Source organism: Hypomesus transpacificus, chromosome 5 (genome assembly GCF_021917145.1).
Source record: "Hypomesus transpacificus isolate Combined female chromosome 5, fHypTra1, whole genome shotgun sequence".
In the NCBI taxonomy this organism is placed as follows: domain Eukaryota; kingdom Metazoa; phylum Chordata; class Actinopteri; order Osmeriformes; family Osmeridae; genus Hypomesus; species Hypomesus transpacificus.
This window is the reverse complement of record NC_061064.1, coordinates 571,233-589,844: the sequence shown is the minus strand read 5'-3', so window position 1 is coordinate 589,844 and position 18,612 is coordinate 571,233. Positions and strand designations below refer to the sequence as shown.

The following is an 18,612-nucleotide window of genomic DNA, read 5'->3' as shown; positions in this document are numbered from 1 at the left end:
AGACAGTGATTATTTACTGCTGATTGTGCTTTTTCCGGACCCAGACGGACTTAATCATTTAGCGCCAAAAAGCCAGGAAAGGATACCTGAGTGTTGGCTACAGCAATGTTGGAATGCGTTTACATTTCTAGGGCAGTTTAAAACCGAGTCCACATATTAATGTGAATAAACATCTCCAAGATTGTATTTGCTGCCACCTCGTTTAAACTAGAAAGGAAAACATTTTATAGCCTCCATTATAGGACTAGATCCAGGTTCTACCTTTCTGAAGAGTCACTTATTCACCAGATTCACCAGGGTTGGAGATCGTACACATACAGGAAGGTTGATTTCCAGGAGCAGGGTTGGAGTGTTAACCTGCAGGAGGGTAACTCCAGGAACATGGATGGAATGTAGCTCTCCAGGAACTGAGTTGGAGTCCTGCCCCCAAGATTCTTATTTGGAGGCAGCTCTGGAACCGCTGCTTGACGTCAGCTTTTTAACCATCGAGACGAAATGTGCAGGTAAATACTCGGCTGTTACGTGACGTAAGGGGGCGGAGTAAAATTGGAATAATCATGCGAGATTTATTTCTTAATGGAGATTCGCACGACAGTATAGAGAATTGACATACATCACAGTTTAGGCTACTGGCACAGTCAGCAAGGCTATTTTCTGCCTTCTGTCTCCCCTGTGTGTCGATTTTGGTTAGAAATGAGTAATGTTGGAAGAACCACGGCGGCTACGCAAGCTCTTCGGATATCATCACCGGAAAAGATGATTACGCTAAAGTGAGAGGTTTGGAACTGAGGCGGCAATGCCGTTTTAGTCGAGAGAACTTGGCTAACCAGGAGACTGCTTGAGAATGTCGGCTCGTGGGGAATCGAAATAAAAAATGCAGAATGTTGACTCAACATATGTTAAAAGAAATCTGGACACTGTTCCCAATTTCGTGGGTAACAGAACTCCGATATCTACTGCCAAACCGTAGCAAGTGAGGAGCGAGCAAAGATGCCTGCAGTGACCGTGACCGGAGAAGCGCCCTTTCTCAACGTGGGTGGGAGAGAAGAGGTAGAACGTTGGTTTGTCTGTGTGTCTACGTGGGTTCCTGTTTGTGTGTGCGTGCACGCTATATGCGCTTGAGAATGTACTAAACATGTAGTTTATGTGTTAGTTTACCATTTTAACACTCCCTTAACACAGTCAAGTGGCAACAAAATCCTTCACTCCGAGACCAACATGTTGAGCGCAAAAAGCTGTGCAGTTTGAGATGGGGGGTTTGAGTGTCGAGCTCACATCAGTTTCCAGCGCAAGACCATACGCTCGTAGATTTTAGCATTGTGCCCCACAAGGTTACTAGAAGAGTCGCCTTTCGTTAACGGAGAGACTGAACTGCAATGCAGTTGGAACAGGAGGAGAAATGTTGGATATGCGACATGACTTATCTTACAAGAGGAACCATTAATCTCTAACATTGTATAGATAGATTAGCAAGTTAAAGGCTTCAAATGTTCATTAATCACCGTATGGACTTTAAGACGAGCACAGGTGATATTTATTAATGATCCTTGCTCATTAATGCTAGCCGTCTGTAATGTCTTGTTAGCCGTCTGTAATGTCTGGACGTGCAGTGAGCATCCATTTTTCCACCTCGCTGTGCTCCCAAAGATGTGATGCTTAGGGCAGCGCACATATTCTGGTCAAATCTTTCCCAGGACATTTGACAATGTAATCTAACTAACAAGGACCACAAGTCAGCTCTTATTTTCCATCTAACGCCTTCAAGTAAGACGAATAAGTAAGGAAATCTTGCTCGATTCCAAAACAGTGGCAGATAGCCTACTAGTGCACAGCGTTTGGCAAAACTTTAAGCCTTATTCTGTACAGTAAACTTTGTTGTGAACCAGCATTGCCTTAGTTACAACGCCAACCGAGACAGGGTATGGATAAGCAACACTATTGTTTTTTATTGTAGACATTAACTACCATTAGACAGAGAGAACCTGATTAGACCATCAGGACAGGATAATAAGTGTCTCTTTAAAGGAAAATTACTCTGATCAATGTGGCACAAAGTCGTTTCACGGCCTTACTGTCAATACATTCAGTGGAAAAGGGAAGTCTTTTTTCATTTATAACTCCCCTTCCTTTCTCTGTCTTTTTTATCTTCCTAGCTAATTGGCTTTTTAGTGCAGGGCACATTGAGAGATGGCCCATCATTAAAACCCTCCCACACACACGCACGCACACATTATTTCTGTCTCTCTCACTGTGAGGAATAACATAGACATTCTATCTGCTTTGCTCTCCAGACCTCGACTGGCAGTGCAATTAAACCCCTTTCACCTCCACTAAGCTGAATCCATATCTTCAGTCGTGGCATCAGCCTGTCCTTTTACAGAGCTGACACCCAGCAGGGGTACAGTTGAGACAGGGGGGTCTTTTTGAGAGGGTATAGCTCGGTGGTTAGAGCACTTGACTACAGATCAAGAGGTCATAAGTTCAAATCACCCCCCCCTCTACTTCTTTACATCACTTTGGATAAAAGCATCAGCTAAATGTATGTTATTATCTGACTCCTCCCAGAATCCTTTTGATTCTACAGGGTGCCACTCCCTCTCTTCCTTTACTTAGTCCCGTCCAAGAGCCATTCTAAGCATGTTCTGCTTTATCATTCTGCCTGTGCCATGGTACCTTTCACTGCCTCTGGCAGAAGACTGCAATCTGCACTCTCCCCCCACTCTAATGAGGTCTAAAAGCATCAGGCTTTTCCAATGTCCGCTAAAACCCTGTGCTTAAGAGGGGCTGTGTGCGGTATGGGTTACACTCTGCCAGGAAATGTGAACACGTCTCCAGAGACTGAGATGATGCATCTAGTTTTCAGCGTGAGAAGGGTGCGGGGCAAAGCAGACCAGATGGGGACATAGGGAATGAAAGTCAATGCATTCTGCTTCCCAATCAGAAGCAGAATATCAGGTTTTAATCCTCTCCTTTCCTTGTCTCTCTTCTCCTGTTGTTTACCTCGCCTAATCCTCCTACCTATCTTTCTTTCCCCCCTCCCTTTGGCAACTATAACTCATCATCATTTGTCTTGTCCCTCTCAACCGCAACGCTTTGATCGACATCCCATTCACATCTCTAACGATACTCAACCCATCGTTATCTTTCCTGTTATCCTCTCACACTTCCTGTTTACAAACATCGTGCTTTGTCCCTGAGCCTTGACTTTATCTCCCATTTATAACTTTCTAACAAAATGTCTGTGTGCCTACCTCTCCCCCTCGCCCCTCTCCCCCTGTTCTCCATACCTTGCCCCGCCCCTCTCTCCCACCCCCTGTTCTCCAAACCCTCTCCCTGTACCCTGTAGCAGCGTCCCTGTAAACCCTCCCTCCCCAGCTCCCTGTGTCGAGAGTCACACTGGAAATGCCTGCTCCTCACGCTGCTCATGTTCGGCTGCTTTGGCACGCTCAGCTGGTGCTCTCTGTACCGAGTCACCGTCATGGCCGCCGACGACCACGGCCTCTACTACGGCGGCCGAGCCCGGCTCTACCACGACAGCCCCTGCTCAAACGGCTACGTCTACATCCCCGTGGCCTTCCTGGTCATGCTCTACATCGTCTACCTGGTGGAGTGCTGGCACTGCTACTCCAAGACGGCCTCGCTGGCGAGGGTGGAGATTAGCCAGGTGTACGACCGCGTCCAGAGGCTGCAGCAGGCCATGCCCTGCATCTGGTGGAAGGCCATCAGCTACCACTACGTCCGCCGGACGCGTCAGGTGACGCGCTATCGCAACGGCGACGCCTACACTACCACGCAGGTCTACCACGAGCGGGTCAACACGCACGCCTCCAGCTCCGAGTTCGACTACACCCGGCACGGCGTGAAAGACGTTTCCAAGGAGCTCCTGGGGCTTCTGGAACACGCCGCTACCCGCCTTCGCTTCACCAAGTGCTTCTCCTTCTCCTCCGCCCGTGCCGAGGCTGCCTACCTCACCCAGCGTGCTTGCTTCTTCGCCGACAACGAAGGTCTGGACGACTACATGGAGGCGCGCGAGGGCATGCACCTGAAGAACGTCGACTTCCGGGAGAACATGCTGGCGTTCCCCGACCCCGCGCAGCAACCCTGGTTCTCCCGACGACACGTGTTCTGGCTGGCCTCTGCCCTGCTCTTGTCCTGGCCACTGCGCGTCATCTCAGAGTACCGGACTGCCTACGTCCACTACCACGTTGAGAAGCTTTTCGGCGAGAACGAGGACGCCAACGACAACGACAGCGCTGAGGCGGGGAGCTACCGTCACGGTCTGGGGGCACGGGAGCGCGGAGGCCCCAGGCTGCGCGTCATCTCCAGGGTCAACACGGTGGACATCACCGAACTGGAATGGCACATTCGCTGCAACCAGCAGATGGTCCCCAGTTACTCCGAGGCGGTGTTGATGGACCTCAACACCAGCACACTGGCGCCCACGCCGCACAACCTGACGAGGAGGAACTCCAGCTACGTCCTCCAGAGCTGCCCCAGGTGCTGCAGGTCCACCAGCAGCTCCTCGCTGCCCTCGCGCGTCAGGGGCAACGTTGCGATGGGCGCCGGGTCTTTGCGGAGCGGGACGGTGGGGAGGATAGGGGGCGGAGGGAGGCTGGCTCTCAGCCGTAGCGTGTTCTCTCTGGGGCGCCTGCACACAGTGCGTCAGGCCTGCCTGTTCCACTCCAGGAGCCTGGGCGGAGGACTGGGAGGCCGGGGAGACGACGGGGGAGGAGGGGGAGGGTTTCTTGGGCTGCGGAGGACCAACGAGGAGGGCAGGGGGGTCCTGGTGGGAGACGGAGACGAAGAGGATGAGAACGAGGTTCGGCTGCAGGAGGACGGGGAGCATGTGGAGGGAGGGAGGTCAGAGGTCAGGGAGGGGCTAACGGAGAGGCCTCCAGCCTATCAGGAAGCTCTCCACTTCCCCGTTCTTATCGTCCACGGTGAGGAGAGCTGTCATGGAGGCGGAGACCTGGACACGGGATAGTCCCTGCGATTGGTTAGGGTGATATACACTGCGATTGGCTATGGTGATATACACAACTGAAACTATGGAACGAGAAAGAGTAGAATAAGGAAGTAGAGGGACGGTCTGTGTGTGGAGATGAGGACAAGATTGGAATGCTGTTAGATGGTTGAATTGAATGGTTTAGACACGGTGACCGGAAAACACAATCTGGCCCTGTAAGGTTGACCTTCCTTATCCGAAAAATGGGTTGAAGTTTGAGATTATAACAAGACTGTTGTGAGGGACAATGTCAAATGTCTTCTGTGGCACACAGTGCACGAGTTGCACTTTTATGTTATAGTACAGAACCACACACAACTATGAAGTGAATACCAGGGGAAAAAGTACCATCAGAACTACAAAATGGCCGCCTTCGTACGAAACGGAAGCTGTTCTTTGCATGTTTCCTCCAGCATCAACAGATGTGTGACTCAGTGAAATGTTAGGTTGTCTAAGAGGCTCTCTGCATTTAGGTGTTAGGTGGCAGGTCGGAGAAGGTAGTTGTGAAGGAAAGACAAGTTAAGCTTTTCAAGCCGAATCTGCAAATTGGTCTCTGTAAAGAAAACAATGTGGTTATAGTTAAACGTTCAGGTTGCACATGGACAGAACAATTGTAATGCAGTAGATTTACCTTCAGTATATCAATATTAAAACATATTTAACATAGATAATATAGTGACGTCATCAGAAGCAGCATGATTGCATAGACAGTCCAAAACTCAACAATCCTCTTATAACTATACCTGCCAAACAGGATGGCAGTAATGACATGTGATCAGAAACACACAGTATAGGAACATCCAGACGCAAAATGTTCACCTACAGGCGTATTAATTTAGATCATTCAGTAGTATCTAATAGTATACAAACGTCCTCCGTAGTGATGCGATGAGTCCTGAAGGGTCCTACTGGAGATCAGAGCTGGTGCCATGGCTGGGTGGGATGAAGACGCGTCCGGTCCTTGCTGTCCCAGCTGGACCAGGGGGGGACACGGTGGACATAGCAGGGGGAGGACGCACGTCCAGCGGGCAGAGCGGGAGAGAGATCGCACCTGAGCGACTCAAATTGCTCCTTCTCTGTTCTTCCTGAAACACGACACCCCTTCCCCCCCCCCCTTTTCCAAATCTCGGTCACGTGTCTTTCTCCACTTTTATAAAGCATCGGGGTTCCTCCAAGTCTCAGGTATACCCACTGTGACATCACCGTGTGAGGTCAGCTGGGTTGCAGTCCCATATCCGCTGTCCCATATCCACATTCTCTCGTCTTTCTGTTGGTCCCATCAACAATACTGTGTGTGAAGAAACCTTGACGCATATCATCAAATATTGTCATATTTGTTAATGTTGCAAGTAGAAAAAAATTATCTGAATATCTCTCTGTCTGTCACTGTCAGATAGCTCTGGTAATTCAGAAATTTCTGAGGAATTGGTATAGCTCAGTGAGAGAGTATTTGACTGTGTAGCTAGGTTAAGATTCCACATTGTACATCCCTTTGGAGAAAAGCACCTGCTAACTGAATACATTCATTGTCGTGATCTAGATTAGTTTACTCGGCACACAAATCAACATTACCCGCTCAGTGTAATGTGGTTTAAATAAACGTATCGTGTCCAAGCACAACTAAACACAGTAAATACCAATACCCAGATACAGACCAGCACGCTAATATGCGCTCTGCTGTTCATACAAACGCACCTACTTTAGGTGCATGTTTTTAAGCACAATCTTGCTTAAAGTTGTCTCAATCTCCTAGCACGAACATTTTAACAGGTAATTTCCTATATTGAACAGTAATCAAGTACTGGCATCGTTAAGCACCACAGTGAAGTCAGTGTGTGTAACGCTAACCCTAGTGAAATACAAAAGCACATCAAATCATGACAATGACTATGGAAACTCATTAATTATTAACTATTACAAATCCATATTGAATGTGATCATGTTGAGTATGGTAGTGGCACAGAAGCACTAATAAAGTCTGTCAACTTTAATGTTTTCTCATTGTCTTTTTTGTTGTTGTGTAGAATTTGTTGATAATATATTCATCAAATAATATATTTGTAGTAACAATTTATATTATCATGATGACCAGTAATCTGTTATTTAACTGGTGGATTTGGTTTGCATGAAAACTATGGATGATGACATGAAAACTATGGATGATGACATGAAAGCGACTGCATGTCCAAGTACATTCAAGCCACAGTCTTTTGGCTGCTTTCCCTCTCTCCCTTCCTCTCTTCCCTCCTTCCTTTCATCTTCCTTCCTCTCTCTGCCTTCCTCCTCTCTCTCCCTCCTTCCTCTCTCTCCCCTCCTTCCATCCATAATCTGGATTTGGGGCGGGACTGTGACCCATCATGTTTCATGTGAAACACAAGCTGGACATCCACTGTGTTGGGACCTGAGAGATGAGGAAAAATCTCGAGATAGCAAACACTGTGCACGTTTTCCACACGTGAAACTGTTCAAGTTGTGGTAAGTGACAAATAGGAGATTTTTCCATTCTTGGTTTCTTATCTAAATTAGTGTAAAGCATTTGTTAGTACATGGATGATACTTTCTATTTGGAATTCCAGTTACAGAACAGGAACGAAACATAACATTGGTGTGATTTATATTTATAGTCATGTAAGCCTCTTTAAATTAGAATACAAGTAGTCGTTTATTCCATTTCGCTGTTGACACAGTAAGTGGTGGGAGTTTTGTCACCAGAAAATAAGACAGAAGAAATAAGATTAGCAGTAAGCTGCTTGCAGAAGATGATCAAGACAATAGCTGCCGTCAATCATAGTATTCATGAACATTCACAAGAGGAGGGCTGTGGATTCGAAAGTGGTTTTAATGTGAACTGTACAGCGACGTTAAATCACGCCAGTCAAGTTCACTTTGTATTTGTCCTAAGGTTTGGCTAGTTCAGCTCTGTGTTTGTGCACTTGTCTTCCTGCTCCTACCATCCACTAACCTACCATCCGACACTTCTCTCCTACACTTCACCCTGTCCGTCTGCCCCTCATGCTTATACCCCTAGGGTCTGACATCTCTTGATCGTTTTCTTTGTAACCCTCAACCTCCAACAGTGTCATATCCCATCCTGCCACCCAGCCCAACCCAACAGCCTCTGACCCCCCTAAACCCCCCCATTCCTCCCCTCCACCCAAACAACCTCTTAACCCCTTACAACCACCCAACAGCCTCTGACCCCCCTAACGCCCCCCCGCCACTCCACCCAAACAAGCTTTTAACCCCTTACAACCACCCAGCCCAACCCAACAGCCTCTGACCCCCCTAACCCCCCCTTCCGTCCCCTCCACCGAAACAACCTCTTAACCCCTTACAACCTCCCCTCCCCCCAAACAACCTCTTAACCTACAACCCACCCACCCATCCCGATGTCTAAGGAGCAGGTGGACTCTGTGGTGCTCAGCGTGGAGGCTGTGCTGGCGGAGGCTGTCAGGCTGCAGACCCGGTGCCAGGCGCAGAGCGGCCAGCTGGCCGTGGTGAGCGCCCAGCTGAGGCAGGAGACACTTAGCCTGCGAGAGCACAGCCAGGCCGTGCAGGCAGACATGGCCGCCATGCGAAGGAACCTGGAGGAGTTGCTGGACACCAAAGCGGCTTTCGAAGCGAAAGAAAGACAATGTCGTAAACTGAGCAGGCAACTGTGAGAGAGAGAGTTGGGGGGGTTGATGAGGGATGGGGTGAAAATGGAGTCGTGAGATTTTAGAAAAATTACATGAGAGGCTTTTATTTGTTGAACTTCAAATATTAGGGTAATGCGTGGAAATGAAACCATGATTGTCTATCGTGAAACAAACATTTTGCACCAACCTTCTTTCAATGAATTGCATTTCCTTAACAGAATGTATGTATTTAGTTTAAGACGATTGTGAAGTTTGAGTTAGAGGCAAATGTACCATGTCAATAAAAAAGCGTCCACGTTTGTCAAAAAAGAAAGTCTGACTATGTCATGCAAGGACAATTATTGATTTTGATCCTATTAGTCTTTGGCAGTTTGTTGATATCATGTTACTTATGTCACTATCTCTCAATCTCATCTTCAACCAAGCTGAAAATAATATTCAGCACTTTGCACCTCTCCATTTCTGTAGCAGACAATATTATATCTGGATAAACCTGATTCACAGTTGTTCCCTACCACATGTCAACACCCACACTCAGTTCAGACCCATTCTGGAAGGTTCCCATGCAGGATCCAGGGTGTGGTGACCTGGAGAAGAGGTCAGGGGTCAGACTGGGCGGTGGAAGAAGGGCTCTCTCTCTGAGACACGCCATAGTGACTCAGACTGCATCTCCTGACGTCTCTGCACCAACACCACCACCACGATCACAACCCAGAAGAAGAAGTTGACCCACACTGACCGCTGGACAACAGAAGAAGAAGGGAATAAGAAACCACATGTTCCAAATCATTACATTTGGTTAGGGTAAGCTCTTATTAATCAGCACCATTCAAAATGTTCAAATCTGTTTATTAACAGGCGTTTTGAAACGTAGTCTGGGGCGAGGTTTAAAAATGGGAATGCCAGGACGCACCTCAGAGCTGCATAAACCTGAGTAGAACTGTGTTCCAGTATTAGGGCTGGCCCAGGTTACATTCTCGGCCTCTTCACAGCTAAAACAAAACCAAATAATTTACACAAAAGAACACAGGACAGTGGCGTGGAACACGTTTGACATTGGATTCATTTCGCAGACGCTTTTATCCAAAGGGACATAATAAATTGTGCATATGGAAAGTACAGTTGAAAGTCAAGGATCAGAAATGTCAGTGGTCGGGGCCAGTGAACAATGCACCACACGTGATCATGTTTCCCCAGTGACAAACGTCTCTGAAAGGAAAAGACGGATGAGTCCGTTGTCGTGCCCTCACTCCTCACCCGTCTAAGGATGGCACGTTGTGGCGAGCCGACAGACACAGACGCTCTCTCCCAATCCTCAAGGTGCATCCCGACACCACCAGGAAGAACAGCACAACCCCGCAAACACACAGAGTCACGTTCAGCCACACTCTCTCTCTGAGGACGGCCGGAGGGAGGAATCAAACGTGACGCATTTAGGATCACAAGGACACATGTGCAACACCCTCTTTGTTATATTTGAATCCATCTTAAGTAGGCCTAAATGTTAATAAAATATAATGACATGTATAATATCATTATAGAAGGTGAAAAATACAAAATACTCTTAATATGATTGAATGTAAATAATTACATCATTGCATTAATAATTTGATCATACAAGGTTAATAAACCATTCATGATATTTGTTGTCGATGTTAAGACTATCTGGTGCCCCTGTTGGTGGCTGTGGTACGTCACCTGTTGACCTCCTCATCCACACAGCAAGTGTAGATCCAGTAGAGCGTGAGAGAGAAGCAGTAGATGGATACACACACAGAGATGGCCGAAATAAAGTAGCATAAGGAGGGATGGCTGGGGCTCTGCAGGACCAAGTTTTTGCCTGTAGTGTTGTATAGAACTGTCCCGTATAACACGCACTGGCCTGCAAAGTGACCCTGGAACACACATAAATGGATGCGTTTAGCACAGAATTACAGTTTTACAAACATATTTGCCATTGTGCTACTCTAAAATAATCCATATGCGATATGCCCACTGATTAGTGTATGTTTATTTTTATTTATTTTTCATCAAATGTCTAAACCCGGATATCTGAAATAATCATAGACAATGATACCGAGACGGTGTTGGCTCAGCGCTGGGGGAAACACACGGTTTCCAATTAACATGCTTAACAGAAAGCCGCGCTAAAGAAGCCTTTCAAACAGAGGTCTCTCTGTCTCCGGCCCTGAATAGATGCAGCTAGGACACTAATTCAATAGAGGTGGAATTCCAGATTTAGTTTTTACATCCATGATCACTCTCATTCTCCATACAGTTGAAAAAGTTCCACCCTCATTTTCGTATCTTATATTAAACAGTAGGGTCTAAGTATTTAAAACGCACAAAATACTGTATAGGGAAATTCAATCTAGGCCTATATCATATCCTTTGATGTTACATAGGGAAACTCATTAGTGTTTATGATAACGTTAAACATTTTCCAGGATAGGCCTTTGGAGTTACCAGGTTACAAGTTCAAAATATAGGCTATTTGCAATGTAAAGAGTTCAAATTATAAAACTAGTTAAAGGCCTACCTGAGTGATGGTCAGCGAGGCAGCTGTTATTATTCCACAAATGAAGCAGCCAGCATACAACACCATCTCCAGAATAAGGAGCCACGGCAAGACCATCCCGGACATTTGTGCATTTGAACAAATTCTTTCGCTGGCTTATAGAACCAATCTAGACGCGCCTTGTGGACCAAACCATCTGCAAAAGACACACTGTCAACCGAGAGCCTTCGTTTCCTACAATGTTGCAGTTTTTGCATATATTGCAAATCATTATTAGATTAATTGAAAGAATACAATGCATTCATAGGCTACTGCACTATTTCTTGGAATGTGATTGTCTTGTTACTTTTGCGTGCGCAAGACATTAGAGAAGGGGCCAAACCTGTAAAAAAAGTACATTCTGAATATATTAAACGATAGTCTGCATATCAGTTTTTTTATACAGTTTTATATGAAATTTACAAGTAAATTGTTTATAAAGTTAATACTCAAGAACTCGACTTTCTTTAACCTGCATTTACATTTATGACCACAGAACGGCGCTGTGTAACAAAGAATCACCAGTTCCGAGCAACAGCGGATTAAGACTGTATGTAGGTTAAACGAATCGGATTCTCACAACCATTTTGATCCAGGCTACATGCTTGCAGGTTGCCATTGTAAAAAGTTCAATACTGTCCCTTCACCTTCAGCTACTTCGAAACTGATTAAGGATAATCTAACACTTTCAGAATTAAGAAATTAAGAAACTTAAATTAATTTCTAGGACGTCATCAGATCTCAAACTACCCTAGCTCTTATACATTCGGAGAGATTTATACTGACGTTATTTTGTCAGATATAGGCTAATGTTCTTGCGACAATAGTGCCTGGCCTGACTTGAACGGATCTCTGACATTTTAATATCCGTTCTGCTGCCAAAGCAAAGGAACAAGATCAAATCAGAACCGTACTCATTATCATGACACTGTCGAGCCATGTGAATTTGAATACCCAATACAGTCAGGGGTCCGTGTGAATACAAATGCAATTCAATATCCCTCACCCTGTGATTTTGCACACATTCATAGAAGGCTAAACCTGATCCAATAAATGAGGATACATCATGACGCAACATGCCCAATCCTGTAGGCTACAGGTCAGATAGCCATGTCATATAGCCAGTTTAAAAAGCCAGTTTAAAAATCCAGTTTAAAAAGGAGATGTAAGGTATGCTGTCTGGATGACATGCTAACTTAGATACTTTTCATATGGGACCTAGGATGACAGTTTGTCTGTTAATAACAACAATGACATGTTCCAAGTCAGGGACCTGCCTTTTCGTTTTAATTCCGTAGGTCCTTCCATTGCTTGATGAGATCACAGACTATATTCGGAGCAACACTGATCTAATCAGAGTATTTTTACAAACTTAAAAGAGAGCACCACCATTGATCTATGGCAGGGGTTCCCAATCCTTGTCTTCGGGATTGGGAACCCCTGATCTATGGGGTAAAGCAGGAGAAGCCTGTAATCTTGTCCCTCATATCTTGCAAATCAAAATATTGTTCCTGTAGTCTGTCTTTTTAAGAAGACCAGGAACACAATGTGCTCAGGCGTGTTGACATGACACCAAACACCCCTGTCTCCCTGCCTCCGCCCCCCACATGCAGAGACATAAACAAAACGTTTTTTTGATAATAACTGGTCTCTCTGTACACTGCATATTAACACAGAAAGACAGGACACTTTCTCAAAGTACCTAACCTACCCCTCCTGCATTACTTTAGCATGTACTATATTAAAACCCACACTATATATCAACCACCATACTTGGACTTCCTTTCCATGGAACCCACACCTCCTTCCTCGCCTCACATGCTTCAGATTGCAGAGCACATGTGCGGCACGTTTTCCGACAGCAGGAACACAGGGTGTAGGCAATGAACACAAACAATGTTCATGCACATCTTCAGATCCTGGGTACAGACCCTGGATCAAATCCTGGAACTGGGAGACCTAGACATATTTCAGTGGTCAGAACAGTCTGGATACTGACTTTAGGAGCCATAATCAGACTCGGTGGAGGTGGTTTCAGTTAACATGGTTTACATTGATCTGGCATTGACTGCAAAAATTGATTGCGTCTGTCTTGATTGTGTCATGATTAGTTTGTCAATAGGGCATTTCCCAATGTTCTCTTTGCGTAAATATGTTATCTTGAGTATTTATACATTATCTTAATAGGTGGTAGAATAAGAATGCAGGTCATTTTAATGTGGTCAAAATTCCAGATCTAGACAGCCTGGATTAGAAATTATTTAAAACTTTAGATTTTTAGACCATGAGGTCAGAGATTATTGAAACAAAGAGGCTTTGAATGTGTTAGACAGAATTTGGGAGCCAGTTCCTCTAGTTAAGGGGGGTTAGGCTTTTTTGAGTTTTAAATGTTATGCCACTTTTGAACCATGCATTCTCATTCAACTTGTTTTGATGTTCCTCAAATGTTATCCATAGCCTACATTCAGTTAATAAGATTTGATAGAAATGACATCCTTTGACGTTATAAAATACACATGATTTCTTGAAGCCAATTCGCAATTCAAAACAAAAACAAGGTACAACGGCTTTGGTTTTATGTTAATTTTTCTGGGTATTGAACAAATATAGCTACATCAAGTAGTACAGCACTTGTTTGTCACAATTTACGAAAACATGAGCGTGGGGTGGGGTACACGGAGGTGACTAGTTAAGGTCGTATCCATTGTTAGGATTCCAGAAGATAATACGCACTGATCTGGCGACTTTCTCACGAGATGGGCGTCGTTATATAGCATAATTAATTGTGCGAAAGTTCACTCAGGATAATTAATTTAACCCCATTACAGAAAATACCAAAATAGTTTTAGCGTTCGTGGCAGCGCCTCCTTAATTATTTTGGGCAGTTGTCGGCTTGAGGACATGACGGCTTGCTATATAACCACTACCATCACTGATGCTTCGAAATAAACATTTTCTGAGCTATAGTAGCAGGGAGAACCATCAATCTAATTAAGATCCAGTCAACTTCTTCAGGTAAACCATTGTATTAAATTCTGCTCATATATATTGCCATGTAAAATCAATGCATTCTAGAGGGGAGTCGTTTTTATTTTATTATTTTGAACATTTGTATTGTTTAGTTAAATATAAAATATTGTTTATATAATTGTAGCCTAATATACAAATAATGGAATAGTCTCTTTTTGGTGGTAAGCAGAGCTGCACATTTTATTCCTATTAAGGTTGACAATAGTTTTAGCGCGTTAATACAAAGCGAGCACGCGAATTGAACTAGATTAATCCGGTTTGCCGTGCCCACGTTGTTAACGGGTTTGTTAGACGGAGCCTAATGCGTCACATTTATCAAAAATATCTCATAAGTTGTAGTTTTGTTGGGTTTTGTGTGGCATTTGGGCTTTCAACACATTGTGCCTATTTCAGGTGATGCAATGTCACATTGACATTTCCTCCTAGAGGTTGATACCATTGCGCATGTGTTGTGACTCGAACCGGTTTATTTGCTCAGTTTGACAGCCACGAGAAAATGTCTTGACCTGAAACGTTGTCTGTAATTTCCCCTGTATTTTTTTATCTGAAGAAATATTAAGTGAGACTTAAGTGGGACCGCCACAATGAGCAAAGACACCGAGGTAGACCTGAAAGATGTGGAGCTCAACGAGATGGATCAGGAGAAGCAGCCGATGACTGCCAACGAGACGGGAAATGGAGAAGCCGTCTCCCCCACAGGGACGGAGAAAAATGGCAGCGTGAAAGTGAAAATCCCAGATGAAAAGGAGAGTAAATTTACTGGCCTGTCCAAAGAGGAGCTTCTCAGGGTAGCTGGCACCCCAGGGTGAGAACCGTATTCTATACGTATTTTGTTTGGATAGGAACAAAGACTGCCTATATTTAGCATTGACATTGTATCCATTCATCACTACATTACATACAATTAACCAAATGTATTATAAATTGATGTTCAATCAAAATGTAAATTAATCTCCCTTAATCTTAATCCCCATCTCCTTCCCTCCCTTGTCTCTACCCCAGTTGGGTCAGGACCCGCTGGGCCCTCCTGATCCTCTTCTGGCTGGGCTGGCTGGGGATGCTTGCCGGAGCGGTGGCCATCATCGTGCAGGCACCTCGCTGCAAAGACCTCCCTGAGATGAACTGGTGGAACTACGGACCTCTGTACCAAATTGGGGACGTGAAGGCTTTCTCAGACTCTCAAAATCTCAAAGGTACTTTCACCCAGGCTGAGGGCACTGAGTTTGTGGGGGCTCTTAAATAAGGATCTCTGGAAAATGGGGGCAATGATGAGGGGGGTGGGGGTTGCAGAAGGGTAGTGTTGATTACAGGGATGAGTAGCGTTCACGTGTCGGCGTGGCTGAATCTGCTGAAGCACTTAGTCTGAAGCAGCAGCTGTCACCTAGCAACACTCGAAACGTGCTGACCTCTTCCTGTGACTCAGGCCAAAAAATAAAAATAAACTCCCTCCTCGTGTCTTCCACTCTTCCTGCTACTGAGTATGCACATTTCTAACGGGGCCTGCAAAGGGTCACAACCTTTTGCATTTGAAACGAAGGTTGTGGCCCTTGTGGTGAAACCTTACACGCTTATCCACCAGCACTTTTAACTGTTGTATTTGTCATAACATTTTTGTTCTGCTGTCTGACAGGTGTGGAGGAGAAGATCGACAGTCTGGGCCAGCTGAAGGTGAAGGCCCTGGTGGTGGGACCCATCCACGTTGCCCCAGCCGACGACCCCAAGAAACTGGATTTCAAGGAGGTATCATCAGAAGCTGGATCCCTGGAGCAGTTCAAGGGTCTCATACAGGCAGCGCACAAGAAGAGTGAGTTTTGCCATTCTGGTCCTAAAAAGATCATTGGAATTTCCTTTAGTTTGCCAACCAATCAAATAGCGTTGGTGAATTAAGGCCTGGAATTTGGATATCTATTTTCATTTATATCTATTTTGTTATTGTTTTTGTTCAGGCATTAATGTGATCCTGGATCTGACTCCAAACTACCAGGGCAGTGAGCCGTGGTTCTCTAACGTCAGTGTCACAGAGGTTGCCGAGAAACTCAAGGTGAGAATCCACATGCTACTGATATGTATGGTAGAAATTAAAATCTAATATTTAAATAATTGTAATCGATGATTATAATTGTGTGTGAAAAATGTGTGTATGTTAGATTAATATATGTGTATACATGAGTGAAGGTGAAGGGGGGTTATCTTGGCGCGTTGTGAGTTGTGAGGGGTTGTTAATGTTTGGCTCCTTTCCCCAGGCTGATCTGATGTTCTGGCGGAGCCAGGGCGTAGACGGGGTCCAGCTGTCTGGGGTGGAACGTGTGGCTTCCGTGGTTCCTTCTCTCTGGGCTGACATCCGAGCTATTGTCCAGAACAACGGAACGGATGTGGAGAAGAAGAGGTATGTCATCTACTAAAGTCTGCCTATAGGTGTCGATCTGTGGGCATCAGTGAAGCCCTCTGACTGCTTTTGAGAGGGGCTCTACAGATTAAATTGAATTTATTATCCTATTGATCCTTGAGAAGGTTCATTTAATGGTTCATTTATCTAAACCAATTGGTGTTCCTTTGTATAATTGAGGAGTTAGAGCTCTGCTTACTGATTCATCGTTTTTGTTTTACGTGTCACCTTCTCCCCTCTAGTGGCGTTAACTAGAACCACAGGGCGTGAAGCCATTTCTCTGACATGCTTCTTCAACTACTGTCAACTTTATTTCAGATGATAAACAAATGTGTCCTTCCCCCCCCCCCCCCCCCCTTTTAGGATTCTGATTGGAGTTACGGACAAATCCTCTCCCATGGAGGTCAGCGTCCTCCAGAACTCCACTGGGGTGGATCTGCTCATGTCTGGAGTCCTACGGTCTGCTAGGATGACAGGGATGGACTGGGCCCAGGTGGTTCAGTATCTGTATGACACCTCAAAGCAGACCCAGCTGGCCTGGGGAATCGGGGACAGGACCCAGGGCCACTTGGCCTCTCTGGTGGGGTCCACCAAGGTCAACCTCCATCAGCTGCTCATGTTCACCCTGCCTGGGACCCCTGTCTTCAACTATGGAGATGAGATAGGCCTGGAGGACGAGGTGAGTCTCCATGGGGGGCTGTATACAGAATGATTGTGTGATTTATGTGTGTGAAAATGGTGAGGCGGGATGTCGGTTGCTGTATTATAGATCTGTATCCTGTGCTGGTTCTCCTGTGTTGAGGGGTGTGTGATGAATAGCTTGTCTCTTAACAGGCGACTTCCAAGGTTCCTAAGATGCTGTGGGACCCTCAGGAGGAACCTGAAGAGCTGAACGGCACTCTCAAGGTAACATAATGCTGATGTATTTCATTTTCTCTTTTAGAAATGAGCTGCACATTTATTTTTTTATTACAAAAAGGATATCCCATGGGTGGGGATGCAGGGATTCCTTTGAAATTGCTAGACTTGCATGGCTGACCTTTTTTTCTGTCTTCATAATTGACTTCCCAGGAGGAGAGGGCCCAGAGGCTGTCGAACCGCAACTTCTTCAAGACCCTGAGTGACCTGCGTGGGAAGGAGCGATCCCTTCAGCACGGTGACTACATCCCCCTCTTCAACTCCACCTCCACCCTGGCCTACCTCCGTGTGTGGGACCAGAGCGTACGATACGTGGCAGCCGTCAACTGGGGGGGAGAGGCCGTGACCCTTGACCTGACCCACCCTGAGCTGCCAAAAGAGGCCATGGTCCGGGTGAGCACTGACTCTGCTCTGGTCCCAGACAGCTCAGTTGACCTCTCTGCACTGGTGGTTGGCCCAGGGCAGGCTGTCCTGCTCCACTTCCCCTATCTGGGTTAGAAGGCTAGAAGAGGTGTCATTTGTGTCTAATGGTGTTTTAGTTTTCTGTTTTTAGGGCATTCTGTTACATTTTAAATGTCAAGTGATGCACTGTATTGATCGTACACTGGCGCTGGTTTTTTTGTTTTTTCAGCACGTGCATTTTTAGTTACTTGAACACAGATGTGAAATGTGCTGTTACTGAAATTACATTCCATGTTAGCTGGGGAGGGAAGCTTTTTAAAAGTTTTGACTTTTTATATTCTTTAGAAGATGTTTTAAAGCTGTTACAGTGTCTTGTGGTAAAACTCTCCTTTCTGATGTTACAAAAAAAAGACTGCTCCTTGTGACTAAAATATGTACATCAGACAACAATAGCCACAAAAAAAGGCTACTGTTATTCCCTCTAGAAGCATGACAAAAAAATAAGGGGAATTAAAACTAAATTCACTTTAAACCTGATGTCTTGCCATTTATTTTAAACTCACTCTTGACTGGATTGAGCATATTACTCCATCTCCGAAGATATGAAGACAACCTTCACCTCATTGCTATCAACTAACTTCACACTTTAATGGCGGTGACATTTACATTAAGTCAT

At 45.3% G+C, this 18,612-nt stretch overlaps 3 protein-coding genes across 3 annotated transcripts; 2 read left to right on the top strand and 1 right to left on the bottom strand.

Moving 5' to 3' along the window:
* Positions 1-508: 508 nt before the first annotated feature.
* LOC124468160 (transmembrane protein 151B) lies at positions 509-6,983 on the top strand. Its single transcript, XM_047020772.1, has 2 exons — positions 509-1,050; positions 3,347-6,983. The coding sequence occupies exons 1-2, from the start codon at positions 991-993 to the stop codon at positions 4,982-4,984; spliced, it is 1,698 nt and encodes a 565-aa protein (XP_046876728.1). The 5' UTR covers positions 509-990; the 3' UTR covers positions 4,985-6,983.
* A 1,744-nt stretch (positions 6,984-8,727) lies between these two features.
* On the bottom strand, positions 8,728-12,735 carry tmem179bb (transmembrane protein 179Bb). The gene is made up of 6 exons (XM_047020623.1): positions 12,478-12,735; positions 11,183-11,357; positions 10,342-10,538; positions 9,901-10,038; positions 9,557-9,635; positions 8,728-9,384 (listed from the first exon to the last, which is right to left on the bottom strand). The coding sequence occupies exons 2-6, from the start codon at positions 11,285-11,287 to the stop codon at positions 9,250-9,252; spliced, it is 654 nt and encodes a 217-aa protein (XP_046876579.1). The 5' UTR covers positions 11,288-11,357; positions 12,478-12,735; the 3' UTR covers positions 8,728-9,249.
* A 1,372-nt stretch (positions 12,736-14,107) lies between these two features.
* On the top strand, positions 14,108-18,468 carry slc3a2b (solute carrier family 3 member 2b). The gene is made up of 9 exons (XM_047020622.1): positions 14,108-14,215; positions 14,781-15,035; positions 15,233-15,423; positions 15,861-16,034; positions 16,177-16,271; positions 16,474-16,616; positions 16,980-17,295; positions 17,451-17,522; positions 17,688-18,468. Exons 2-9 carry the CDS (start codon positions 14,815-14,817, stop codon positions 18,030-18,032), a joined length of 1,557 nt encoding a protein of 518 aa, XP_046876578.1. The 5' UTR covers positions 14,108-14,215; positions 14,781-14,814; the 3' UTR covers positions 18,033-18,468.
* The last annotated feature ends 144 nt before the right edge of the window (positions 18,469-18,612 follow it).